Source organism: Onychostruthus taczanowskii, unplaced genomic scaffold (genome assembly GCF_017590055.1).
Source record: "Onychostruthus taczanowskii isolate IOZ18803 unplaced genomic scaffold, ASM1759005v1 scaffold142, whole genome shotgun sequence".
NCBI classification, from domain to species: Eukaryota; Metazoa; Chordata; class Aves; order Passeriformes; family Passeridae; genus Onychostruthus; species Onychostruthus taczanowskii.
In genome coordinates, this window is record NW_024498597.1 from 557,233 (window position 1) to 584,950 (window position 27,718).

At 57.0% G+C, this 27,718-nt stretch overlaps 1 protein-coding gene across 1 annotated transcript in view; it reads left to right on the top strand.

Annotated features, from left to right (window-relative positions):
- The first annotated feature begins 15,104 nt into the window (after positions 1–15,104).
- The window catches only part of TP53INP2 (tumor protein p53 inducible nuclear protein 2), a 20,527-nt gene continuing 7,913 nt past the window's right edge, over positions 15,105–27,718 (top strand). The window contains exons 1-3 of the mRNA XM_041398260.1: positions 15,105–15,335; positions 23,377–23,707; positions 26,961–27,090. Coding sequence (XP_041254194.1) covers positions 23,584–23,707; positions 26,961–27,090 — 254 coding nt within the window. The 5' untranslated portion in view covers positions 15,105–15,335; positions 23,377–23,583. The remainder of the gene's footprint in view (positions 15,336–23,376; positions 23,708–26,960; positions 27,091–27,718) is intronic.

A 27,718-nucleotide genomic window follows, 5' to 3' on the forward strand; every position in this document is an offset into this window, starting at 1 on the left:
GGACCCTTCCCTTGTGCTTGTCACGCGTTACCTGGGCTGCCAGCCACATCCCCATGCTCTCCCCATCCCATGGCTAGAGTGTTAGGGGTCTGAGCTCTGGGAAAGCAATGAGACGTTTATAGCCAACATCTGGAAAACCATGTCCTCCCAGCTGCTGCCACAACAGAGCATCCCTGCAGCTCCTGTGCTGCAGCCCTGTCCTGGCCAAACCCTCTGCCCCTTGTCCTGCCTTAGGAAGGATGAGAGCAGTGAGGTTCACGCTGTGCTGTTGGGGTGCACCCTGGCTCTCTGGGATGGACCCTGTCCCATTGGGGTGCACCCATTGCCTGCCTGGCCCGTGATGGCCATTCCTTTTCTCTCGGGGCACAGGGAGGGGAATGGAGCCTCGCAGCTTTCCTCAGGTGGAAGGTAATTCCAGACTGTGTAGGTGCCACCCCAGCACAGTGCCGTGTTCCGGAGACCGTCCACATCTGCCACGATAGCCCCGATGGCCTGCAGGGCCCACGGGAGGGGGAGCCCCAGCTGGGCACTGCCCCCTCCATCCGGCACCTGCCCTCCCACCCGCACATGGACTCGCCTGCCTTCGACAGGGGGTCAGGGCTGTGCTGGCGGGGTGGCAGGAGGCAGGACAGACAGACCCTGGGGGTGCCCTGCTCTGCCTCCCACCCACTGCACCTCTGGCTTTGCTGCTTTCCCCAGGCAGCCACGGGGGGTTCGATGGCCACGGCAGGAGGGACTCACGTCCAGGCGATCTGGCCGCGGAAGGACCGGTCCAGGCTGCACGCAGGCTGTTTGGAGGGAACTCTGAGGAGGTGCTGTCCTTCTCCCAGACCTGTCTGTCCTGCTTCTTGCCACCCCTGGCTCTACTTGCCTGGCCAGTCTTCCCCAGTTTTTGTCCCCAGGATGATCCCCGTGTTTTTGTGTGCCTGCCCAGGCTCAGCTGCCTACACGCCAGTGGGAAGGTCTGCTGGACCGGTCCTGGCTGCCAACGTGAGCCCAGCACAGCCCCAGCTGTGCCAGTACCACCCACTGGGCCTGCTGAGGGTGGCCATGGAGGGTGGGACCCTGGCCCCAGCACTGACCTGGTCACTCTCCTCCATTTCTGCCTGATCCCAGGGCAGCACAGCAGGGGATGCACTACCATCCATGAGATGGTCAAATTGATTCACCTTTGTATTTCTTCAGATTTCTGTCAGAAGGAGGTGGTGATGAAAACACCACCTTTAGGTGCCTGGTTATAGGGTGGCACAGGAGCAGTTGGAGTCCAGTTGCCTTTGGAAGGATCTTCCTAAAGAGAAGCACATGTGTGAGTGTTCTTCTGTAATGGGCACTCCTTGAACCAGCCCCACTGAACAGCCCCAGTGGGGGAGTGACAGTGTTCTGGTTTCCATCCCATTTGAAGTGTTTGGGATGCTGAATTAGGCACATCTGAAATACTTTCTGGTAACCAAAAGAATGATTTCTAGTCTTTCTGTTGCTTTTCCTCATTGCCCCCAGCTCCCAGTCTCTGTCTCCACCTTTACCTTCACACCAGCTCACTGAATCCCCCCCGTGAACAACACCCTGTGTACCGGGGCAGGACAGCAGGGCTGGTGCTGGTGCCACCCAGCTGCAATCACAGCCGCCTCTTGCATCACCTTGAGAGCAGCTTCCAGGTGCAGAGGAGCAGGAAGTAAAAAGGGGTAATGACCCAAGCTGTATGCAACACCCCAATTATCTGACTGGGGCAAAATGGGGTTCACAGGAGAAGCAGTTCTGTAGGAGCCTTTCCTCCAGGCATGTGAGGGTTCCCAGGTGAGAACTTTGTAGCCAGAAAAGCAGCAGTGCTCCTGGACATACTCTTTCTGCTGCTGCTCTGCTCTCATTGCTCTAATTTGGACAAGACCAGAAAAAAGGTTTATTGGAATATAATTCACAGGAATTTTATTTCCTGGGAATAATGCCTGCCTGGGAAGGCATGCAGCAGAGCTGCCTAGGAGGGTGTTAATGCGGAGACAGGAGTTGGGTGAAGTATATGGGAGTGATTTTTCCCATTGGATCCATGGTTTGATCCCCCTCATTTTGGGTCAGGCCATAACAACCTCCCAGGTTCCTTGCTTGGGGAAGTTTCCCTAGGGTTAAACCCCACCCTGGCACACAGGCACAATCCCCACTAGCGCTGCAGCTGCTGCCCAGGTAGTGGTGCAGGAGATGAGTTATGTGAGGGGAATTATTCTCAGTGCTGCCTTCCTTCATCCCAGCTGGCTCTGATCACCAGCCATGCACATGTTTTGCTGGATGTGGGTCGTGATGCCCTCATCCAGGCAGAATTCAGGCTGGTAACTATGAGAAGTGATGGCGCACAGAGGAGGCTCTGCCTCTGTCCCTCTGCCTGCCTGGGTCGTGGGCAGGTGGGCATGGTGACCCATGCCTGCTGGAGCACTCTCAGCTCTGAGTCCCACAAAGTGCTGCTTCTCCTCCACCTCGGGTGCCCCTCCCACAGTGGTGACCCTGCTCCCAGGAGGGGAAGGGAGAAGTCTCACAGGGGCCACGAGCCCCCAGGGTTACCTACAACAGCTCTTCCCCATCCTGTTCCTCCTCCATGTTACAGGTTCTCCTCACCCACCAGCCAGCACCCTGCCCTGCCCATGGGACAACTCCCTGTGCTGGCCTTGCCTTCCAGCTCCTTCCTGGTCTAAGCTCTAATGATGGGATGTCACGGTCCCATGAAGGACAGGTGAGGACAGGAACGCCTGGTGCTGTTTGTCAGAGCTTATCTGCACCCTGCCACGACACTGTTTTTATGAAAGAAGTTATTCAGAATGTCTGGGGCATCAGGGGAGATCTGGGCACAGGTCCTGGAGGCTGTTTGTGTTTCTGGTGCTGCAAAACCGGCTCCCTCGGCGGCTGAAACTGGGTGGCTGCAGCTGGAGGTCAGGAAGGGCTGGTGTGTGTGAGTTCAGAGCAGAAATGCTGGGGAAGCACCTTGGCTCTGAGGGCAGCACCGTGGGGAGCAGTGGCAATTCTTTTGCTCCTTGCTCTGAGCTGGCTGTGTCAGACCTGCCTGGCAAAGTGTGCATTTACCTAAAAATCCACAAATAAAGTGCATCTCCAAGCCTTGGGGGAGGAAAGCAGCCTCGTGCTTTGTTCCCAAAAGAGACCCCACTGCTGCAGGTGGGGCTGTTCCTTGGATCTGCTGCCAGCACTGGTAGAGGAGGATGCCAGGCTGCCAGGGCTCACTCGGCCTGTAGGCAATGAGCCATGAGAACTTCAAAGGATCTTGGACTTTTTTCATGGAAACTTTCCTATCTCATTTTACAAAGATAGCAAGCCTTGGCCCTGTAAGACACATTTTATGAGTTTCTTTCTACCTTTGTTGGTCCTAATGCTCAGGGGAGGGATTTTTAAATCCCAGGAGCTGGTGACCAAAAATCACCAAATCCCAGAAACATGAAGAGCTGATAGATCCATTTTGGTGCCCACCTAGAGCTCTAGAGATCTCCTGGGGAGCAGTCCTCCAGTGCCTCGGGATTGCACGGGTGAAACTCCCTTCCTTCCATCCTGCTGCCCACTGGTGCTGCCCTCTCCTCCCACGGACCATGCCTGTTGTCCTTGGAATGTCTGTGTCAGGATGGTACAGTCACTCCCACACTTCGGTGGGCAGGAGAGGGGGAAGAGGTGGATCTGTCAGGTGAAGGAGTCTGGCAGGCTGCAGGTGGAAAAATTCCCCCCTGGACCTGGCTTTAGTGCCCCAAGCTGGGCAAGGAGAGACCCAGTGGGGACATTCCCTCTGCATGGTGCCAGAGGCAGCAGTGTTGCACGGGCTGATGGGTGCTGGTGAGCTCAGGGCTGCCTGGACCTCCCTTCCTGAAAACTGCAGGTCACCATTCCACATTGGGCAGGGCAGAAGGACGGGTTAGGCTTTTACAGGGCTGTAAAGTGCCAGAAAACTGGAAGTTCTCCCATGGTGCTGTAAATGGAGCTGAATGACCTGACTCGGATGAAAGGAGCCCTTGCCTGCACCTTCCTCGCTGGCTTAAACCAACAGCAAAGTCAGCTGTGAGGTTTGAGTGATTTGAGAGTTCTGGTGGCTGTGGCATTCTGGTTGGTCTCACTCCCAGCAGGATCACCTGTAGCTGTGCTCTCCAAGAGCCAGTGCAGACTTTATATGGAATTTCCATGTGCTGGGGGTTGTAAAGAGCTGGGCTTGCTGCCTCCTCCTCACCCTGGGAGCACCCCTGGGGGTGGGAATCTTGGGCACTCACTTTGGGTGCTCTGAGAGCCAAGGCAGAGCAAGGTGGGGCTGTAACCAACCAAGATGTGACATGAACATGCTCTGAGCATGTCGGCTGGGACCGTGGACCTTTAAAATCCTGCCTGCAAGTGACACTGAGCCGGCTGCAGCTGGGGCTGAAACACTTTTGTCTATATTTAGTGCATTTTTCAGATAACCTTCATTCTATTTTTGGACTATGTGCTGACTTAGGGCCCCTTTTTCCTCTTGTGCTCAACTGTATCACAGGTCAAAGCCTCTCCGTTTTTGGGATCCTCAGGTACTCAAGTATTTGGAAGAGGATTAAGGAGAAGTCAGGCAAATAAGCTTTTTGGCTTCTTCCTTAATATTCAAAAAAAGGTGAGAAAATTGTTTTTAAGGCATTTTGGTGGAGCAGCTAAGCCTGGAAACCCTGAAAATTCTTTGCTAACTCTCCTTCAGAGAGAAGGAGACTTTAAGAGAAGCAGAAGCCTGGGCTTCATGTGGGAGAGAACAGGAAGAGTTGCAGGGGCATCTACTGCCTGGCGTGGTTTGGTGGTTCTTGAGGGTTTCATCTCCATGTGCAACATGGACAGAGCAGAGGGATCTGAGGGCAATTTCAGTGAAGGGTCCTTAAAAGGCAGTGGTGGCTGGGCTTGGTGACAACCACCCTCCTGGTGGGAGAGCTTGGCTGGCAGGACCAGGGTGCCTGCCAAGACCCAATGGGAATGCCTGAGAGCAGGAACCTTCAAGGCAGCCTGTGCTTTGCTCTTTTTAAGGTCAGCTCCTTGGAAAGCACCATGCTTGGGGAGGCCACCATCCAAGGAGCAAAGTGACAGGCACACGTGTACACAACATCCCTGTGCCAGGGTGACAGGTCTCACTGCTCTGATGGGGCAGAGCAGTGTGGTGACACAAGGGCCAGGTGTGCTTCACTGCCTAGGGAGGTGCTGAGCAGCAGAGCCACCATGGCCTGGAGTGGAGCTGGGCACAGGCAGCACAGTGCTCCTGCAAGTCACACCAGAGCAGTGCCACCACCAAGCCTGCTGCAGGCAGGGCGAGCACCACAGAGCTGCATCTGGCTGCGTCTGCCACCACACTCACCCTGGCCTGCACCCAGCACCCAGATGATGTAACCCAGAGGCACGGGGCTACCAGGGATTGTGGGTATTGTAAAACTCCTCTGTGTATCAAAGGTCTTGGGATGGTGCCTGAAGAGCAAAGGAAAAAATTTCCCCTTGTCCTCTCCTCAAATTTGGAGTCCCATCTCCAATGTCACTGCGATCCTAATTCCTCTGCTGGCTCCAGGGGAGGGTGACATGGTCCTTCAGCAGGGTGCCAAGGTATACACAGCAGGACTCTGCCTCTCGTGGTGTCTGGGGGAAGATGTTTAAAATGCCACAGAGTCCTTGAGAGCTCTCAGTCCTCTCACCCAGCTCTGCAGTGTTTACCTCCACCCCAGCCTGGCATGGTGAGACCGAATACACCCAGCTGAGGTCAGCCCGGGGTTCGTGGAAGGGCAGAGCTGCTGTCTCCCGTCTGCCCTGGGGGTTCCTCAGCCTCAGCCTGCAGGACCCGACCAGCACAGCAGAGCTTGGCCCACCCAGCACCCCACCATGGCAGGACACCTCCCCCTGCCTCTGTGCCGAGCTGCTGGAGCACCCTGCCAGTGCAAGCAGGTGCTTGGCAGCACCCAGAGCAACCATGACCATTCATGCAGCCCATCCATGGCTGCCAGCACGTGAAGGTGGCTCGTGCCTGGGTTTTCAGGAGCCGGCTGCCCAGGAGGCACAGCTCTGTGTGGTGGGGGTTCACTCCTGGTCATGCACAAGGCAGCACGGTGATCTGGTTTTGTGCCTGCAGGAGAGGGGCAGCAGGAGGACAGCTGGAGCCAGGATGAGAGCAGGACTCTGCTCATCTGAGACCTGCAGGCACTGCAGCTGGTAGTCCACCAGCTCGTCTCCCATCAGGAAACATGTGCAATGGTGGGCTGAACATTTTCTCCACGATGGCCCTAATGTGGCTGTGCGCTGCAGTGCTGCCTCCCCAGGCCCGTGCCTGTGGCTGTGGCTCAGTCTGAGGCAATAACTACAAACGCCAGACATCCCCAGGTGTGTGGAAAAGGGAGCCTGGCCATTTGCAGCTGAATTCCAGCTCCCCTCTCCAGATCCCCACCCCATGCCTGGCTGGCTGTAGCAGTGGTCCCACACCTTCCACTGCTGCGGTGTGGGAGCTGTGCGCCTCTCCAGCCAGGGCCATGGCTGTGACACATCCAGCCGTGCCATTGGCACTGCCCTCGGGCAGAGCTGCTGGCCTGACTGGAAATGTCCCCAAGCTAATTTTAATCTGGGGGGTGGTTTTTCAGGTCGTTGGGGTGGGTGGTGGGCAGGGCTTGGAGGGGTGTTCTGGGGACGTGCCGCGTGCAGGGATGTGCACACACCGGTGTCTGCAGGCACTGGGACTGGGGGGAGGCACCCTGGCCACGGTCACAGGGGATCTGTTCCCTTCATCTCAGCACAAAACCAGACTGCGGATTAAGAGGAGACTTTAGTGTTCCCTTCCTGCCCTCAATATAGCGAAACCTACACAGGACAGGACATTTATAGCTGCCCTCCCGTATTGGGAACTCTCTTGGGTTTCACTCTGGGGTGACACCTGGGAGCAAACTCCAGTGCTGCTGGAGGCAGCTGAGTCCTCCTGCCCTGCACAGCCCCAGGCTCCCTGCAGGCTGGGGCCAGCACTGGGCAAGGCAGGAGCACAACGGTGGTGCCAGGCACCTGGAGCACAGCCTCACGGCCCTCAGAGCCATCCCATTTCTCTGTGAGGCACGGGAAGTTTCTTGGTCTGGCATCACACCACTGCTGTGCCCTCTGTGCCATGAGACTCCAAAGACTCTGCCTGGTCCATACCACACCCACGGAAGCTCGACAAGGAAGAAGATCCCTCCTTTGGAGAGATGCCATATGGAAACTGCTAAACTTGCTCCAGGCTCTCCATCAACTCCTGAGTTCCCTCATCTCCTTTTTTCACACCTGGCTTTACAGTCTTGTTCCATGAAGCATATGAAGTGATTCTCAATGGGTACTGAAAGCAAGGGTCTCTCCAGGGAGAGACTGAGCCAAAGAACCAAATGAGCAGGGACATCCCAGTGGGGCAGGAATCCTCCCAGCATCAGGGACCAGGGAAGCATACAGAGAAAGCTGCAGGCAAGTAGTCCCTGTCCCCAGGAGACCCAGGCAAGGCCAAGGCTCAGGGCTGCAGGATCAGTGAGGTCCCTGCTCAGCCAGGGCAGCTGCAGAGTGCAGGTTCCCTCCTGGCTGCCTCTAACCTCGGGACAGGAAGCTCAGACATCTCTGAGTGGTGGGAGATGTCTCTCTCCTGGTGGCATGTCATAGTCTGGAGAGAAGAGTCAAGGTGTCTCAGCACAAGGACAACCATCAGCCCAGCTGGAACAGACCCTCCAAGGCTGAGGATACCACTGAGTGAGGAGCCTGTCCTTGTCCCGGGGATCCTACTCCAGTGTGGACAACTTAGATTGTTGAAAATTCACCCATCAGGAAAGGGGAAGCAGAGCAGAGCTAGTGCTGGTGACCCGGCCAGGGCAGCTGAGCACAGCTGCCATGCTAAGGCTGCTCCTGCCAGCTCTGGGAAGCCCTGCCCCTCCCACTGGGACAAAACCAAACTGCAGGACAGAGAATTCCTCAGCAGGGAGTAATGGGTTCATTTTTCCCCACCCTACTCAGACCTTCTCAGATGAGGATGCTGACGGTGAGGCTGTGCGGTTTAGGCGGGAGCACAGGCATCCACAGGAAAGCCTGAGGGAGCAGCCTTGTCTCCACACCAGAACTGGGCTGTGTCACCGTGTCACCATGTCACATGGTTGTGTCCAGCAGCAGTGTCCCCTGTGGACACCGGCTGCTGGAAAAGGTGTGGTGTGACCCTGGATCATGAGGTACGAGGACCAAAGAGAAGGAGCATGTCTGGGTGGCACCAGCAAAGTGCAGGAAAACTGTTTCACCTGGCACACAACACCTTGACCAATCTCCAGCAAGCCTTAGCTGAGTAATCAAGGCTGGGCAGCTACAGAAGAGTGATTTCTACCCTGTAATTTTCCCATTCCCTGAAATGGAAGATCCAGGTTTCATTTTATTTGATTATGATTGTCCTGGCTTGAATTTGAGTGTAGGAAGTTCCTGCCTCTGCCCTAGGGAGGGATTTAAAATAAAATGGGTACAAATATATGGGACTATGAATAGACGAAGATGAGGATTAAGTCCTCCATGGTCACACTGCCTTGTGCCTGAGCCCAGACAGGCTCACAGCTCAGGGTGTGCACTCCTGGGGCTAAAACAAATCCACACTGAACTGTGGGAGGCCTGACCAGGTGACTGAGAGGTTGCTTTTTTATTCAGCTTCAGCCCAACCTTTTATTCTACTCTTGCCATGGAGGGCTGAACCTCCCCAGCCTGGGTGGATCCCAGGGCTCAGCATTGCTCTGCAGCAGGACTGACTGCCAAAACCTTATCTTGCATGAGGCAAATATGTGGCAGGAGTCAAAATAGCCAGAAATGCTGTTGTGTGGAAGATGGCAGCTTCCAGTGTTCATCCAGCCCAGACACACACAGGGCCCCAGCAGCACCATGGCATGACGTGCCCTGACCCACTGGGCTGCAGCACCTTTGGTGATGAAGGTATGGCTAGGCTTGCACTTCTACTGGCCTGAGGTTGGTTTAGGCGGGATTAAATCTTGACCTTAAAGATGTCCTGAATGCTGATTCAAATGCTTATCTTATTTTTGGGACACACAGACTTGAGGGCAGCTTGGGAAGGCGCTTGAATAAAGCACCACAGTCTGGGCAGAGCCCTGGGCACCTCATGGCACCTGTCAGGAGGGGGTCACTTCTACCCAGGAGTACGCAGAAGAGCCTACTCCTGGAGAAGGCAGAGAGAGACGTGTGATCTAAAATCTGGAAAATGCAACTGTCCTGATTTATAGAAGCTACAAAGCCATGCTGTCACTGAGACCCCTCAGGAGCATCAGAATCTTGGGGGACTCTTGAGTGCCAAGGCTCCCAAGGGCTCCTGGGTCCTTGTCCAGCCTGCTTGGAGTCAGAAGGGCTACAGGAAGAGCAAGCCTTGAGCTGGGGTCCATTCCTTGCCTCCAGACCATTGTGTGTCCTCTGGGCTAATGCACACTCGATGGAACTCATGTGTGGAGAACAACTCTCCCATGGAGAACACCCTCCCCATGGAGAACACACTACCATGGATCACATCTCTCGTGTATGAAGCACATTCCACCTCTGTGGAGTGTACACATCACCCCTGTGGAGAGCATCCCACCATGGAGCATATCCCCCCACTAGGGCTTGTGGCATGAGCTCCTTAGGGGTGAGGCGGGGGGACCCTGGAGGCAACAGCCGCTGCTGGGGTCCGGGGTCGGGGAATGACGAGCCTCGGGGGCTGCGGAGGGCCGGGAGCAGGAAAGCCCGGCAGTGGAGGGGCAGGGGGCAGCAGGGCGGGCAGGCTCCTGCTCTTGGCACGGTGCGGAAGGCTGAAGCCGAGTATCAGTCACTTTTGAGGAGAGCCATGGGAAGCCGCCGTGGCCGGTGGCTGTCGGTGGGCAGCAGCCGCGTTCCGCGCTCCCTCCTCCGCAGCGCGGGCAGAGTGCGGAGCTTTGCCCGCTCTCCTTGCCCTTGGCAGCTGCCTGCCCGCACCGCCGGGCTCTGGCTGTGGCAGGGGCTGACAGGGTGCTGCCGGCTCCGGTCCCTCGCCATCCTCTCGCCTCACAGGCGCTGACCCTGCTGCTGCACCCCGACCGGCGAGGCTACTCCGTGCTGAGACACACACCCCAAAATCGCCTTGAGTCAAATTACTGGGCTCATCTCACCAGCTGCTATTTCCTTCTGTCCCCGAGCCAAGCGAGGAGCTTGTGAAAAACAAGGAGGTGGCAGTCCAGGGTGCCCCGAGTCAGACGCCGCCGGGCTGGCATCACGGGGCTGCTCTGGGGGGGCTCAGCAGTGTCCCCAGCCAGCAGGGACACCCCGCCCCGGCCGGGCGCTGCTGCCAAAGGCGGCCAAGCTCTCCTCCCATCGCTCCCCCTGGGCGGCTTTCCCGACCGGACACTGCTGCCTGGCCCAAAGCCGGTTTGCAGCCCTGTTTTTCAAAGTTGTTTTGGTGTCTCCTGGCAGAAAGCTGCTGGTGACCCAAATTCCAAATATAGAAGCAAGTCCCTTTTTTAATGCGACAAATGCAAAACCTCTGTCCTACGTTCATCCTTGGGAAATAGGTCTTTTTGTCAGAGAAGTGCAAATGCAACACCCAGATTTCTTTCCAGTGAGGTCACCTCCTCGCTGTGGTCATTCCCACAGGGCACTCACCATATTTGTTCTAGGTAAACTCCTCCATGCTCCTTCACTGCTGGAAAGCTGAACTCAGAGCCTCAGGCAAATCCCAGGCTCTTCATGGACCATCCTCATCTCAGGTGTTGGGCAGTTTCTGTGGGATGGAAGTCCACATGAGGCCAGCCTGCTGCCCTCTCCCATGGCAGAGCAGCTGGGGAACCAAGCCCTGTCTGTTCCCCCCACCCTCGGGTGCTACATGGGCTGTGGGTATCTGCGGGGGCACAGGAGGTTTTATGGGGCTGGAGGGTGGTGGTTGCCCCATAAATTTGATCATCAACCATCTGCTCTGCACCTCACCCAAGTTACTGTCTCTCATCCCGGCCATGCAGCACAGAGCAGCTCCTCCCCACTGCGGAGCACATCCCTGTCCCACAGGCGTCCTGGGAAGGAACTGTCCCCAGCCTTGCAAGAACCACAGGTTCCCTGAGCGCCTCACAGCTCTTCTCCAGCGTGGGCCAGGGGGCTGGGCAGAGGTCTCTGTGCCCACTGGGGTCTGGGAGCCAATGCAAAGACCTGTGCTGGGAGCACTGGGGTGCTGGGAACACTGGGGTCCTGGCCAGTGGACAGCAAGTGACCCAAGTTGGTAACAGCCCCCATTTACCACTCACCTGAGCCACACCACATCCACACTGCCCTGCCCAGCAGGGGCTGAACTGAGCCCTTCAGCTGGGTGTGTGTCTGGCCAGACACAGCTGCGTCTCCCTGCCAGCATCCCTTTGGAAAGAGGGAGGAGACCCTTCTGTGGAGTCCTGTGGACCTGGGATGGAGACAGGTCTCAGGCATCTCTGGGAGGGGCAAGGCAGTGGGGGAGAAGCCATGCTGAGCCTGTGCCCTCATGGACCTTGCTCTCGCCACCAAAGGCCAGCAAGACACTGGGGCTCCTCAGGGACTGGTGGTCTTTCCCAGTTTAAGTAAGGAGCATGCCTCTTGTCCCCCGTGCCACCACTCAGGGGACCAGATGTGCTCCCAAGGGCATTGATGAGGATTTTTAATGATGTGAAAGAGTGCATGTTGCATTTTCTGGATCTACAACACAAAAAACTTCAGGCAGGAGCTTCCAGGCAAATCTATCCCAAGGGACAAGCAGCACGGGAACAGCTACCTGAGGATCTGAGGTGTGGCACATACAGACACCATGGGTGTGTGTGGGTGATTGGTGGCACCTCCCAGTCCATTTCACTGGGGCTGGGTGGGTGTCTGGGCACACCCCTGGGGCCCTGGAGAGGGTACCCCAAGGGCTTTCAGCAGGATGGGGCAGGACAGGGTGGCTTAGGGAAGGAGAATGAGCAGCTTCTGCTCATTCATAAAGACCCTGAGATTAGCTCAGTTGGTCATGGCACCAGTGATACCAAGGTGAGGTCTTGACCCTGTATGGGCCATTCACTTCAGAGCTGGACTCGGTGATCCTTTTGAGTCCCTTCCAGCTCAGTATAGTCTGTGATTCATTTCCCTGTTTTCTGCTGCTTGGCACAGAGCCTCTGTTGAAGGATTGTCTCTGTACACTGCCTGTGTACTTCTTCATTAACTGCTCTTCCCAGCCCCAGCTAACGAGCGCCCAGTTCGTGGTGTGGCAGCAAGCCCTGTGGCACACTCTGATTGTGGCCTTCGGCACTGGGAGCTGCAGGGACTGAGCCAGCTGCTGACCCATAGCCCCAGGACATGGCTGGGAAATGCTTCTTCAGGTGCTCAGCAGTTACCTGGTGACTTCAGCATCGCCAGGAGGAGTGGCTGGGCCAGAGCTCTCTGGGCTCCGGGAAAACTCAGGTCAGGGATGCCAGGAGCAGCACTTGCTTGGGATGCAGCAAGGGCACCCCAGGCACCGGCAGGGAAACCAGAGGGGGCAGCTGGGGCTGGAGGGGTGCCCTGGTGCCCTGGGACCCCCTTCTCAGTCAATGCCAAAGTTGGAGATGTGTTCTTGGAGGGATTTCCAAAGATCCAAACATACTATTATTTCCCTGATCTCTTATTGTTTTAGAAGTTTTGGGAGGCGCTTTTTTTTTTTTTTTTTTTTTTTTTTTTTTTTTTTTTTTTTTTTTTTAATAAAGGACAGGAAAATGGGGCTTGGAGCTAGGTGATCCTTAAGGGCCCTTGCAGCTCAAACCATTCCATAATGAGCACCCTGCCTGCTTTGCATGCCATTTGCTGGGTGAAATGCAGCGCATGCATTACACACTGGCCCTGCACCTTGCCAGAGGCTCTCAGTGCTGCTCCCAAAACCTCCTGGATGAAGCAGAAGCCAGTGTGATCACCTTCCTATTTTCAGCAGTCACCCAAGTTCCCAGAGTGCCTCCAGTTACACTGGTGAGCAGCAGAGCCCGAGGCAGCTGCTGGGGTGGGCTCGTGCTGTGACACACAAGGCCCCACTTAAGTCCCCATTACCTGCGGGCAGGTGAGGCGCAGTCAGCTGCTTGCTCATCCTCTCCAGCCACAGCCACCTCAGGCCTCGCAGCTCAACTCGGCGTGACTTTCGCAGCGACCTGAGGGCCAGAGCCGTGCAGGAGTCAAAGCCAGGTCATGCCCTGTGTCCCCCCATCCTACCTAGGGGTGCCACAGGGAAGACACTCTGGTTTCTTTTGCCTTACTCGGTGTCAGCAGACACTGCTGTCCCTGGGGACACACCGGTGGTCCCTCCAGTCTCTCCTTGCTATGCACAGACAGAAGACACAGTGACAGGGACCCAGCTCAGCACTGCAGCGTTGTAGGCACACGAGGGCTGGGCCACCACGGCTTCTTGCCCACTGTTCCCTGTGCCAGCAAGATTAAAGTCACTTCCCACTGTCACACAGCACAGCTGTCACCCAGCCCAGAGCCCCTGGCCACAAGCTCTGGCCAGGCACAGCAGGGCCTGGCAGCCACTGCTGATGGCCCCAGGCTGGTGAGAAGCTCCTTGCTCTGCCTCGCCATCTGCGCTTTTCCAGCAGTAAATCGCTGGGGCTACAGCTGCCCTGGGAGGGGACTGCCACCCCCTCTCAACAGCAGGAGACCAGGGCAGGGTGCGGCAGAGACTGAAGCATTTCCCATCCCTGTAGGAATGGGGAGAGGGGCATCCCATTTGCACCTGTGCTTTAGGGCACATGCCAGCACAAAAGGGGCCCTTTACCCTGGAACGTGTTTCACCCTAACGAGATTCATTCTGCTGCATTTATTTATGCCCTCCTCTGCGGCAGCAGGATTAAAGGCTAATTTCTGCACTCCTGCTGCAGCCAGCAGGAGCCATCCTGTAATCACTCCGTGTGAAACCAGGACAAGCAGAAGCAGCAAAATGAGCCTCCATGGGCAGCAGGAGCCCTTGGCTTCAGGCAGGGGCCAGGCTGGGGGTCAAGTGTGGTGATGCTGTAACTTCTGCATGTCTTCTGCAGATCATCCCCCTCTGTACCCAGCAACTTCAGCTCCTTGGGCATTCACTGAAACTGCCATGGCCAGCTCAAAATTCCCTCCAAGGACATCCCAAATGAGTGGATTTTCTGCTTAGGACTGTTTCAAGCTTCACAGGCTTCTGCTCCCCTCCTGGCAAAGTGGGGTGGGAGCTCTGCAAGGTGGCAGCTCTCCTCCCAAAATGGTTTATACTCTTCTGCAAGATCCTTCAATTACAGAAGACTAAATGTTATTTAATTTGTGACCTCGTGTTGAATAAGACACAATTAAATTCTACCTCTTGTGAATTTACAATGGGGAATTCTCACCTGTGATGCCAGATGAGTCCTAACTGTTCCATGCATGACTCAGACACCCAAACGGCTCCATTAATGACTGTTTTAATAAATGTTCTATCTTTATACAGACAATATCCTGCCCTGTGACAAGCCTGGCACGAGGCCAAACCAAACCTTGGTCCGAGGGCCAGCCCGTGCTGAGGATGAAGGCAAACCCGGTAATGCCAAGCATCCTGAGGGGCTGTGACACTCCAGGGACGTTCCTGGTGTCGTTCCTCACGAACCCCCCGAGTCCCCTCGCAGGTGGGTAATGGTCGGGCGGCACATCCAGGGGTGTCGGGCCCAGCCCCCTCATTCGCAGCAGTGAGAAGGCAGTGGGTGTCTGGGAAGCCTCAAGCCTCTGTCCCTTCCCTTCGGCGGGCGCCAGCACATCCCCCGCACCCTTCCTGTCCCCCCCGCGTCCTCGGGGCGCTGCGGGCGGGACCGGGCTCTTATCGCTTTTTCTGTCCAGTCGCTTCAGCTCTTAATTTGTGTCCATCTCCCTCCTCCCGTTCCCGTTGTATCTCGGTGCCGGAGCTCCCTTCTTGCCCCGCACCTCCGGGGTCTCAGCCGTTCCCCTCCACCCCAACACTCCGGCGCTCTCCAGCCTTTTCCTTTCCCCGCGCGTCCCCGGGAGCCCCCAGCCCCTCGTCGCCCCGCGGCCCGGAGGAACCCGGCCGGTCCCGGCCTCGCCCGCCCGCGTCCCCCGAGACCCCGCTCCCCTCCCGGGACCCCGGCCCCACCCCGGGGCGGGCCCCGCCCTCCCTGCGCCCGCTCCCATTGGCTGCGGCGGCGGGGGGCGGGTCCGCTTTGTGACGTCACGATCAGCTGTCGGAAGGTGCCGATTTGTGCGGGGGAGCGGCGCGCGCTCGGCAGAACCGCGGGGTCCGCACCGGCACCGGCACCGGCACCGGCACCGGCACCGATACAGCACCGGCACCGAGACCGAGACCGCCCCGGCACCGGCACTACCTCAGCGCCTTCCGCCGCCCGGGACACGCAGGGCCGGTGAGTGCCGCGGGACGCGGTCGGGGCCGCAGCGGGGCCGGGGGTGGGGGCTCTGCGGGCCCGCTCGGCCCGGGCGGGGAGCGTCCGGCGGGGGCGGCCCGGGACCCCTCGGCTTCGGCCCCCCCGCGCCTGTTGTTTGTTTCTTCTTCACCGGATTAAGATTGGCGGTCGTTCCCCGCTCCCATTGGCTGCGCTGTGGTGACGTTGCCTCATTTGCATTTGACATTGAGACGTCACAGCGCTCCCCCCGTGGCCCGCCGTGACCCCGCCGGCCCGGGGCGGTGGCGGTCGCGGCGCGCGGGACCTGCCCGCGGTGCTCACGCGTGGGTGGCCCCGGGCCCCTCCGCGCCGTCGCTGCTGTGGCTGTTCTCGGCAGGAAGCGTGGATGTGTCTCCCCCCGTGATGCTTAGACGCACTTCGGGTGCGAAACGTGGCCATTTGGAAAAGGAATGTAAATATATAAATACAAGTATGTGTCAATATGTTAAATATGTCGTAGAATCACAGAATGACTCGGTTTGGGTGTGACCTTAAAAATCATCTCGTTCCAGTTCCAACCCCCTGCCAGGGGATGTCCTGGTAGGGACACCCTCCTATTCTGTGTGTTACATACTGTATAAAATACAGCATATATAGTATACTATATGAAATAAATTTGTGTAAAGAATGTAAGTAGATGTGAATTGCTAACACAAAGTATTATCTATTTAATTTATTTCCAGAAAATCCTTGGTGCTTTGGATTTAGATCCCTCTGTCTTTAGATCTCGATTGTGTTTGTAAATCCCACCAGGTTTTATGAGATTCAGATGTATGCTTTGATGTTTTTGTTAAGTTTAGTTGTGCTGCCCAGGCAGGGGCTGTGCGTGGAGGGGGAGGGTGCTGGCAGTACTCGGCTGAGGTTTGTGCCATGGGGCAATTCCATCACATCCCAGGATGGAGTCCCTCAGCTGCCAAACTCAGCATCTCCCTCTGCTATTGCTGCTCTAAGGACACCTCCTTTGGGACAGCTCAAAAAAGTCATAAGTCCTAACAAGGCAATTTTCCTCTGGATTTCATGTCTCTCACCTCAGCTTGGCTGAGCCTGGCAGACCCTGGAAACTAATCCTGCTCCTAACTGGGGGGACTTGTTGTGGAAAAACTTGGATTTTATGGAGTGTAAAAACGGCTTAAAAAGGGAATTTTTGCTCTTGTAATTCTTTTATGTACATACATATACATATTTGTGTAGGGGAGCTACAGCCCTGCTCAGAGCATCTGAGCAAAGAGACTGGCATCCCAAAATAGTGGATTAAACTCTCCCTCGAGCCCAGCAATAGCCAGTGCTGAAGAAGCACCAACGAGGGCTGAGCTGGGCAGGTGCCAAGTGCTGTTGCTTGTTTGGCCAAGGTTTTGCTGGGGTAGGAAACAATCCCAGAAACCCTCCCAGAAACAGGTGTTGGGCTCGGCTACAGGACTGTGCTGGACCTCCTTTCCCACCAGGCTTGATCTACAGAGTGCCAAGAATTGTGTTGTTTTGCTCTAAAATAAACCTTTCCTCTCCTTTTATATTTCCTCCCCGCAAAATACTCCCCTTCTCCCCCCTCAAACAACAAACCTACCACAAAAAAAGACAAAAGCTGTCTGCTGTAGCTCACTGTCAGGAACCCATTGCATTAGACTGCTGCTTATCTGTGTGAACAAAAAAGGAAAAATATAAAAGTTTTTCCCCAGGTAATAAAATGGTAACACAAACTTGTAATTAGACTGGAAAGCCCTGTGACACAAACTTGTATCTGAGGGGTTTTTAATGCTGACTGCACAGCGAGTCCTGCTCTGGTGGTGGTGGGGCTGAGTGGCCTGGGGGGAGCTGCTGGGAGCTCGGGGTTCTTGTGGTGTCACAGTCCAGGGTCCCAGGCACTGTTCAGCCTCTGTGATTTGTGGAGGCTGTAAGGCTGGGCTGCTCCCTTCCCTGCCAGTGTGCAGCTCCTCGGGATGCTTCACTCCTTGGGATGCTTCACCCAGCGCATCCCAGAGAGGAAAGTTCTAAAATTTCATAGCATGGCTCATGGCAAATCTAAAATTTCCAAGATGCTGCCAGCCCCTGGCAGCTTTGCCAGGACTGTGTGTGATGATATCAAGCAGCACGAGGCCACATTTGCCCTTGGGGTAAGGACCTTCCTGCAGCAATGACAGAAAAGCTGCTGTGGATGCAGAGACCAGCTCTGGGAAAAACATCTCCTCATTCTTCAGGGTCCCCCTCCTTCAGACAGGATCTGGAGGAGCATGTGGGAGCTCTAGTTCCTGCTGAGACCCTGGACTGGCTGAGGAAAGCCCTTCCAGGTCCTGTCTTGGTCTGCCATTAATCAGAAGAGACTCATGATGAAGAGTTTTTTGGGATTTTTCCACTCTCTACTCTCTGCCTTCCCCCCCTCTACTCCCCTGATCTGCCGTGGAAGAGGCTCTGGCTCAGCCTCAGCCTCTGTTTTGCTGGAATCAGTCTGTCCGTGCTGGCAGCACCTCGGGGTGCAGCTCTGCCCCTGTGCCCGGGGCTCCCCCAAGGGAATCCATCAATGGCCTGCTGGCAAAGCAGCAGGATCGGCCAGCTCTGGAGCACAGCTGATGTGGGACCAAATTCAGCGCTAATTCAGCTCCAGCAGACTGTCCCAGGCAGGTCCCTGCCAGCTCTGCTCCCTCCCTTGGCAGGGGTAGGGGACAGGCCAGGGATGATTCGCTGGTCATTTCTGGGGTGATGAGCAGAGCTCCCCCGAGCTGCCCAGCTGCTGCATCCCCCTCTGTGTTTTGTGTTTCTGTGCCAGGTTTAGGATTTTCCTACATCCAGCACAGCGAGCCTTTGAAACGCTTGTCTAATTTCGGTAAAATGAGTCGAGAATCCCATTTCCCAAGTGGGTTGGAGGAAGGCACCTGATGTGTACCTCTGCCTCCTGCCGGGCTGACGGCGCGGGGTATTCTTAGCTGTGCCGAGGAAGGGCTGCTCCCGCTGCCTGCCAGCAGCATCCCTCCCGCCGCCGAGTATTTATGGAAAGTTTCAGGGAGCCTGTTGCCCTTTCCAAGGGGAGCTGCTGTTTTCTTGCACGCTGTGACTTGCGAGCGCTCCAGTCCTGCGGCGCTGCAGCTCCTGGCCGCCCCGGGGCTTTGCTGCCCAGCCTGCTCCCTATTCTTAGCTCCTGGGGTTATTTGCAGCCACGGTGACTCAGAAAACTAATTATTGTGTCGAGGTTTCTGAAGGGGAAAAAATAACTTGATGCATTGTGGTTTCCTTACTTCCACTTTGAATTTAATATTTTTAATACCTTTTGGCTTGTTGTAAAAGGCTGTTGGACTTTCTGGAAGGATTCTGATGGACATAATTCGTTTAGAAACTTGTCTGTCCCCAGGTGAGTGTCCCTGGTGGGCTGTCCCCTTGTGCTGGCAGTGCCTGGTTGACATGCCGAGTCAGGGGTTCCTGGAAGCCTGGGAAGGATGGCAGCTGTCCCGTGGTGGTGGCCCCAGCTCTGGCAGGGACAGGGGCTCAGTGTGTGCTTTCTGGGGCGGCTCAGCCCCAAGGGTGTGGCACATAGGCAATCCCCTTGTGTCCTGAGCAGAGACACCTGGTACACACTTCCCCCACGGATGTGCGGCACCTGCAGTCGCAGGAAAGCTGGAAGAAGGGACCTGAAAGGAAGAGAAGGAATCTCCTGGTCCAAACTGGTTCTGTGGGCACCACCTCTGCCTTTTGACAAGGCACAGATTGACCTCAGTCCCCTGTCAGGGACACTATCGGGTCCCTCCTGCGCTGCAGCTCCCATTGAGGCTGCCAGCCCTCCATGCCCTGGTGTAAATGGGGGAAATGTTTGCTGCAGGGAAAGCAGAGGCTTTCCAAATACCTGGATAAACTTCAAAGCTTGGTGTGCTGCTGGCTGCTCCAGCCAGAGAAGTGCTTGGTGGAACCTGCAGGGATGGAGGTGGCACGTGGCCATCTCACTGGGCAGGAGCTGGCCAAGGGCTGAGCAGGTCACCTGAGCCCTCTGTGATGAGCTGATGGAGGAGCTTGGTGGCTGCCAGGAGGGCCTGGAGCTCCTGGCAAGTAGCTGCTCCCTTCTAGAGGGGTGGGAGATTGCAGAATCACAGACTGGTTGGGGTACAAAGGGACCTTACAGAGCATCTCATCCCACACCCCTGCCCTGGGCAGGGACACCTTCCACTATCCCAGGGTGCTCCAAGCTCCATCTGCTGAACTGACTGCTCCACACAGCTCAGTGCCATCCACACACCTGCTGAGAGTTCTGGAGATCAGAGCTTCATCCTCCTGCTTTAACCTGAGTTTTTCAGAGACAGGGTAAAGCGAGGGGGAGGATTAATGCTCATTTTGGCCCTTGCCTGCATTTTGGCCTCACTCCTGCCTTCACACTGCAGATTTGATCCTGAAGGCTTTGCCAGGAGCCTCCTGCAGCTCCCTGGGCACCACCATGGTGCTGGTCCTGCCACTGTAGCCTACCCGTGGCACAGACTCTCTTGCACCAGAAAAGAGGTCAGGGCCACCCCACATTCCGTGGCTTGGGGAGTGTGACAGCTGGAGACTTGAATTCTTTGAGGAATGATCCTTTAAAATGATCCATTTCAAGTTTTGCTCTTGGGGGAGCTTTTAATTCTCTCCCACTTCCTTCAGAGCTATGACAGCTGCCTGTGAGCCCCTGTGCCTTAACTTAAGAAGTTGCATTTGGGAGAGGGGACAATCAAAAATAATAGTGTCTGTTGTGTCCTCAGAAAAGACAAATTACCTCTGGGCTGGGGTGGACACCTGAGGAATCCAGGTACCTCACTTCCCTTGCTGTGATTTTCTGGGGACTGGTCCCTAAGCAGGCAGGTGCTCTGTTCCTGACCAAACAGCTTTCCTGCTGTCCTGTGAAAGCTTCCATCATGATTTAACAAAGGAAAATGAAAAGCTTTTGACCATGTCAGTGGTCATTTGACTTTGAGCTTGCTGGAGAATGAGCCCCTGGCAGGGGGCTCCCAAAGCCAATGCTGTAGAGCATGGGAAGCACTCACTGCAGTGAGACATTCCAGGCTGACTTGTCTTAGGCAACAGGGAAAATCCCTGCCTGCCTCAGCCCCTGCCCTGTGGTGGCTGCTTGGGTGCTTTTCTGGGTGACCTTGCCCTGGCAGCCAAACTGGGGCCACTGTCTGCCCCTGTCCCTGTGTGCCAGATCTTGTCCCCAGCTCTGCTGTTGGGTGACATCCATAGCTGGGCAGGGACAAAGACTGACACTAGCATGAGGTAAGAGCATTGCCAGTGTCCTCCTAGTGTGGTGGGCTTGGGGCACAGCACAGGGGACCCTGCTGTGCCCAGCCCCACGGTGTCATCCTGAGGACCTCCCTGCTGACACTGGGGTCAGCTTTGGCTCAGCACTTCTGCCAGCCTGGCAACGCCCCAGCTCAATAAGCACATGAACCCACTCCTGGCCCCACAGTGAGCCAGGGCCATGGTGGCCTCGGGGGACTGGCTCCTGTGACCCCTGTGCCTGCCACGAGCTGCCCCAGGCCCTCCTGCCCAGGCACCTGGGGAGCAGCAAACAGTGGGAGACTCTGGGACGTCATCAGCAGGAACCTGGGAGCTGTGGAGTTTCTGCCACAATTAGATATTTAATAAACATCTTAAATAATTAACATTCATGTCATATTAAAAGGTATTTGCTGCCTAGGCGAGTGCTCAGGCAGGTGCCAGGTTTCCAGGCTGAGCTGGCATGCTGAGGCCACCCCCAGCCTCGGGGCTGGCCAGGGTGGCCTTTGGCAGCCCGGTGGGGATGGAGGCACGTGGGCATCCTGCAGGAGGGAGCTCCCACTGTGCTTGGAGTGGAGCACACCAGAGTGCATTCAGAGCCCAGCTGGGCACCAGCCCCTCTGTGTGTTGTTTACACATGAATGAGCTTTAATGGTCCAGGTGAGGGGGACCTGCCTGATTTCAGTGATAGCACTGGAGGGTAGCAGCGTGGCCGTGCTGGTTGTGGGCTCAAAGAAACAACTCTGTCACGTCTCAGTGCCCAAGCCCTCCCTGCTCAGTGCCTCCAGGGGAAGCCAGGGACCCTCTCAGGACACAGAACAGAGGGTCCTCCCTGACCTCCTGTTCTGCCTGGTGAGAGTCTCCACAAGGCTCAGCTGAGCCATCCCAGAGTGAGTGGGAAGCTGGGCTGGAGCCCTGAGCACTGCAGTCTGCAGGGGGCATGGCTGTGCCCAGTGGTCTGCCTTGTGCCTCTGGGGCACTGGAGTCACCAGAGACCTGCTCTAGGGGACAGGTGGTGTCACACTGCTGCCCTGGCCATGCCAGGGAGGGAGAGCTGGCAGTTGCAGGGCTGCTTCATGCTCCATCACTCCCTTCTGCAGCTGGAAGTGTTTGAGATCAGAGCTGCAGGGGATCCCATGCTGGGGGAAGGCTCCTTTGGGTTCTCATTTTCTGCATGGTAGAGCAGATGTTGTTCCTCCCAAAGCACCTGAGAGACTGCAAAAGGCATTTCCATCCCACAGGGATGAATAAAAGAGTGCCTGAGCCCCAGAACTGCAGTGCCCAGGCCAGCCACCCTTGCAGGGTGCTGGGACTGGGGAAGCCACGGGGCAGCAGGGCTGAGCTAGAACTTGTCTTGCCGAAGGACTGGGGTGGCTGTGGACACATGGTGCCCCTGTACCCTGCCCATTCCCCCTGCCTGGAGCAGATGCAGTTCCCCTGGGTGGAGCATCACTCCAGCTCCACGGCCCCTTGGCTGACAGGGTCCTGACCTGGGGCTTTGCCATGAAATGGGGATCCACCCTTTCAATGCACCCACATCAGTGTGCCAAGCACGGCAGCACCCAGCTGTCCCTCTCACTGACTGAGCTCCTGCTGGCATTTTATGGCCTCTTCATGCCCTTTTAATGTCTCTGGGCCAAGAGGCACACAAATAACACACAAATAGTACTCTGCACCTTTTGGCTGCCACTCCTGTGCCTTGCCATGAGCTTGGCAGACATTAACGAAATTAATGAATGCTGACCTCCCCCCACACTGGAGGGAATCTGCTTTCCCAGGGATAAAACAGTGATGAGCTGAGCAGAGGTGAAGCAGAGACCCACAAAGGGCTGGGATGAGAGGCTGGATGTGAACAACAGCGTGTGCTGGCAGCCCAGAGAGCCAACAGCATCCTGGGCTTGTCCTTACAGGGTGGGCAGAGGTGAGAGGGGGATTCTGCCCCTCTGCAGAGCTGCCTCCAGCCCTGGGGAGCCAACATCAGAAGGATGTGGAGCTGCTGGAGGGAGTCCAGAAGAGGCCACAAAGATGCTCCAAGGGCTGAAGTCTGTCAGGTCTGGAGCCTGACTGGGAGCTGGGGGTGCTCACCCAGAGAAGAGGACTCAGGGAGAGCTCAGAGCCCCTTCCAGTGCCTAAAGAGGCTCCAAGAGATCTGGAAAGGGACTTTGGAAAAGGACTGGAGTGACAGGACAAGGAGGAAAGCTTCCCACTGGCATAGGGCAGGGTTAGATGGGATATTGGGCTGTGAAGGTGGGTGGGCCCTGACACAGGGTGCCCAGAGAAGCTGTGGCTGCCCCTGGATCCCTGGAAGTGTCCAAGGCCAGGCTGGATGGGGCTTGGAGCATCCTGGGATGGTGGAAGGTGTCCCTGCCCAGGGCAGGGGGTGGAATCAGATGAGACTTAAAGGTCCCTCCCAGTCCAGACCAGTCTGGGATTCTGTGACAATGCTGTCCTCGTCCTGCCTGCTGCCAGGAGCTTGGCGTGTTTGCCTGACTTAGGGACAGTGTCTGCTCTGTCCCTGCCAGCTCCTGGGGATGGGTCTCCTGGGACACCCCACCCATGAGGATGGGGCCACAATGAGGGGCTTGATGCAGGTGGGGGCTGCAGGGCACAAGCACCCAGTGCTGCTTCAGATACAGCACCAGCTGGGACAGCCCATGGCACAGATCAGTGTCAGAGGCATCTTTTAGCTGTCCCCTGGAGCCCATCTGAGTCCCTGGGATGCAGGAGGGCCACACTACCAGCCTGTTTTAATGTGCTGATCCTTTTTCTCTCCCTTTTCCAGGCCTTTGCACTGAAGCCAAGGAAAGCACCTCGCAACTGCACTGCACACTGCTCAGCTCTGATTCCTCTGGCAGCCAAACATCTCTGTCACTGACACCTCGAGGGCTCTTTCTCCTCTCCCTGCCCATCTCTCCTGTGTCTGTGCCTGGAAGCTGGTGCCCAGCAGTAGCTCTATCTCCCTGTCCATCCTGCTGGACCTCTCCCCACCATGTTTCAGCGTCTCACCAGCCTGTTCTTCAGTGACAGCAGCACGCCAGAGGGCCTGGAGGAGCCCAAACCCTTTGTCGAGGAAGAGGAGGAGGAGGATGGCTGGCTCATAATTGATCTTGCAGGTAAGCAAAGCAACAGAACTGTCTTCCCACAGCCTCTGCTGCACCTTGTCTCTCCAAAGCTGGGCAAACCCTTCTATCAGCAGATGAGCTTACACCACATAGGAGCAGCTCTGCCCTTCATTTTTTCTCCCCTGATCCCCATGCTCAGCCCGTGGTGCCCAGCCCTTTGGTCACTGCAGCAGCCTCTGACCTGCTCCTCCTTTTTCCCTTTCCTCTCCCAGTGATGGTTCTCAACTTTCTGCCAGTGTGGGAGCAGCATCAGAATCTCCAGCTGGGGTTGCTGCTGCCCAGAAGCCTCCAGGAGCCTCCATGCCAGGAGGAGAGCCTGGCAGAATTTTGGGGTGATGCTGCCCACGGCGGTCAGAGGGGTGGGGTCCCAGCCCTGGCAGGCTGGGCACTGCCATGGCCTGGGCTGAGCTGTGCCATGGACAGCAGCACTTTTCAGGAGGAGCCTGGCTCAGCTGCTCCCTGCCCTGCCCCTGCTGAAAGCACACTAGGAGCCTGTTCCCCGGGAGACCCCGGTCCTGGTGGGGGGCAGGGGGCAGGGGACTGTCCCCACGGGAGGGCAGGTGGCAGTGGTGCCTGCCTGTTCCAGCTGGGGATGTGCCACCAGGGATTTGGCCATGTTTGGGTCATTTGAGAGGAGTAAATCTCAGCTGCATGGGGGTTATCTTCCCAAATTATTCCCAGTGTTCATGCCAAGCACAAGGGATGTTTGGCACCAGATGCCTGTACCTAGAGAGCCCACAGGGCTCCCCATTCCCAGAGCCATCCTGAGCCCTGTGTAACACCAACCAAGCAGACTGAATTCCTCCTGTGCAGATCTTCTCCAGCTCTGTTCAGACCTTGGGAGTTTCTGTCGTAGATTGATGACTCAGCCAATTGCAATGATGTTTTTATGACCTTTTCCTTGCAAATCCAGCAGCAATCAGAGACAAACCCTCCTGCCTGTGCAGGAGCTCCCGATGGCTGTGCTGTGCTTTGGTAGCCCCTGGTTGGTTGCGAGGCCCCAGCTCAGGAGACCACAGATGTATCCTGCAGGTTTAGGAGGAGGGGTTTGTCCTCCCTCTTGCAGGCAGCAGGACTCTGTGCAGATGTTCCCTGCCTGTTCCCCATGCTTGTTTTTGTTATTCAAGTTGTTCATCGGGGTTTTTTTTGCCATATGCAGTGACCTGGAGAAGGGACCAGAGCAAGGACAAGACTGGGATGGGGACAGGGCCAGCCCCATGCCTGGTGGGAGCACTGGAGAGCTGCTGGAGGTGATGGGTGGTGTGGGCACGGGCAACTGTGGAGGCTTCCCTGTGCTCTGGGCATTCAGGGGACTGTCCAGGGAGGGTCATGGCAGTGCCATGGCAGGGGGCTGTTGCACGGAGGGCCCTGGAGCGGTGGGCATGCAGCTGCCACGTGCCAGGGCCAGCTGGCTGCAGCTGCGGTGAGCCTGGGGCATGCCAGGAGGAGCCAGGAGCTCCCCAGGCAGAGAAACGCTACCCTGTGCCCTGATCCCTGGGTCGAGGCTGCAGATGGCTCACAGGGGACCAGGGCTTGACTCTGGCACAAAGCATTCCCACGTTTTCCCAGGGAAGCGCCTCGGCTCTCGGTGCAGCGCTGGCTTCCAGCAGTGTCTGCCTGTGAATGGCACCCTGCTGCTAATTCAGCTGCACTCTGTTCCCACAGCAGTGCCTGAACAGTGGGGGACCAGATACTTTCAGCTCTATTTCTGGGGCTTGAGTTATACCAAACACTCCAAGAACCAAACCCGGAGCCCCATCCTTTCCCCTGGAGCTGTGGTGGCCAGCAGCTGCTCCCAGCCTGGCTCCCTCCCAGCAGCAGAGAGGCAGCCTAGGGAGCCTCTGGATTCAGCCTCTGCCAGCCTGGCCATTGCCCCCTGTGTTGCAAAAGGCACCAGAATTACTCAGACCTTCCTGGAATGTTTCTGATGCTGCTCCTGCCCCCTTGCTTAGCCTGGCCCTGCTCAGCACCCAGGGAGAGAGCAAAGAGCATTTCCCACGATGTGGCTTCATCACTGAGGTACTTGAGGATCCCAAAATATTGCTTTGTGACACTAAAGCCCACCTTGGCAAAGGATGGGCACAGTGCCCAGGATGCTCTCCGTGCCCTGTTGTGGGAGAGCTGCTCCAGCCAAGCTTGGAGGCTGTCCCAGGCTGACAAACTCCAGCCCGGCATATCAACAGCTATTAATAGGCTGATATCCTCTGACCTGGAGAAAGACATTCTCGTGTTTGGAAGGCCAGCTGTGGCCTGTCCTGGACTCTGGGCTGGGGCATCAACTGCAGGAGGAGCTGGGGATGCACCGAGCCAGGAATACCCAACCCCATGCTGTGTTTCTCCACACAAGAACAGTTTCATCTGTGCTTTCTCCTGCTCCCTCATCCAGCTGCAGGGTCCATGTAGATACTGCACTGCCTCCTCCCTCACCAGTTCCCTCAAATCCCCCTGATGAGTCTGGGAATGGGTGTGGGCATCCCCACCTTTGGTGCACGCTCCCTGCCCTTTCCAGCACCAGTAATTCCAAGCACAGGCAGCCGAGAAAAGCACTGGCCCAGGTGCTGCTGCCAGGTGGAGGTGAGGAAGGGAAGGCATGGGAGGCTCGGGGGGTGTCAGCTTCTGGATCAGCCACTCAAAACTTGGCGTCTAACAGGCTGGAGTTGAAGGCACAGTGAAAACCTTTGCTGAAGAATTTATTCCCATGATTTCTTCCAGAGAAAAGGTGTGGACTGTTTTTCTGCTGTGTGTGCTTGGTTTCCGTGTTTGCGGAGTGCTGGGTGCTGTTTGTGAGGCCCGGCCCGGCCCGGCTCAGGCGCCATCAGAACGGGGAAAGCAGCGTTTTTCACTGCCTGGACTTCTTCTCTCCTTTTGGGAAGGAAGAACCGCCTTGCTGCAGTAAACCCCGCTGGTGTCCCACCTCTGTGGCTCAGCCTGTCCGAGCAGAGCCGTGTCCGTGCCCGAGCGGGGGGTTCAGGCCGGGGCGCGGCGCGGGCCCGCTGTAGCGGCGTGCCGGCGGTGGGTGTCTCTCGCACTAACGATGCCCCTTTCTCTCCCCCTCCCTCCCTCCCTCCCTCCCTGCCCGCAGCCCGGTGACGCCGCCCGGCTGCTGGCGGTACCGGGCGCTCGGCGCGACCCCGCCCGACGCCGCCCGGTCCGCCACCGCCACCGGCTGCTTCCCCGGTTCCGGCCGGTCCCTGCTTGATGGACGAGAGTTGGTTTGTCACCCCTCCCCCCTGTTTTACTGCAGAGGAGCCCGGCCCCGACGGCGTGGGGAGCAGCCCCATGGAGGACCTGCTCATCGAGCACCCCAGCATGTCCGTCTACGTCACCAGCACCCTCGAGGTGGATGGGGAGGGCCCCGAGGACGCGGCTGCAGAGTGAGTGCACTGAGGGGGCGGTGGGGGCCAGCAGCCCCAGCACCCGCTGAGGGACCTGGCATGGACGGGCCGTCCTGCCATCCCAAATCCCCGCCTACACCCAGGAATGTTTCACCCGCGGACGTAGTGTCCCCACACCCACCTCAAGGAACACTGCACACGTGGCAGGGTGGCACCATGCATGGCTGGCAGCCCCCGTGTCCCAAAATGCTCTGCTAAGGGGTGTCAGTAGCACATTCCCATGGCCATGGCTGCAGGACATGAGCTTGGCACTGGGCTGTGCTGGGAGAGAGCTGTGCTCATTTCCCCTGCCCTTAGCAGGGTCTCCTGGGCAGGCCACCTCTGCCAATGCCAGTGCCACCTGTCACTCCATCATCCACCCAGGGGGGTTTGCCAGGCGGGGCTTACACCAGGGGTTTGCATAGGCATGGCCCAAGCAAAGCAAGCCCAGTGGGACAGGGTGGCCTTTGGGCACAGTGGTCCCCTGAAGACCCCGAGGTCCCTCAGGCAGGAGGGTGCTGCAGTAAGACTTTGGGGTGAGCTTTGCTCCAGGCCAGGAGACACTGTTCCTGGCTAGGGGACAGCATTCCTAGTTAGAGGGCAGCATTCCTAGTTGGGGGGGGGGTGT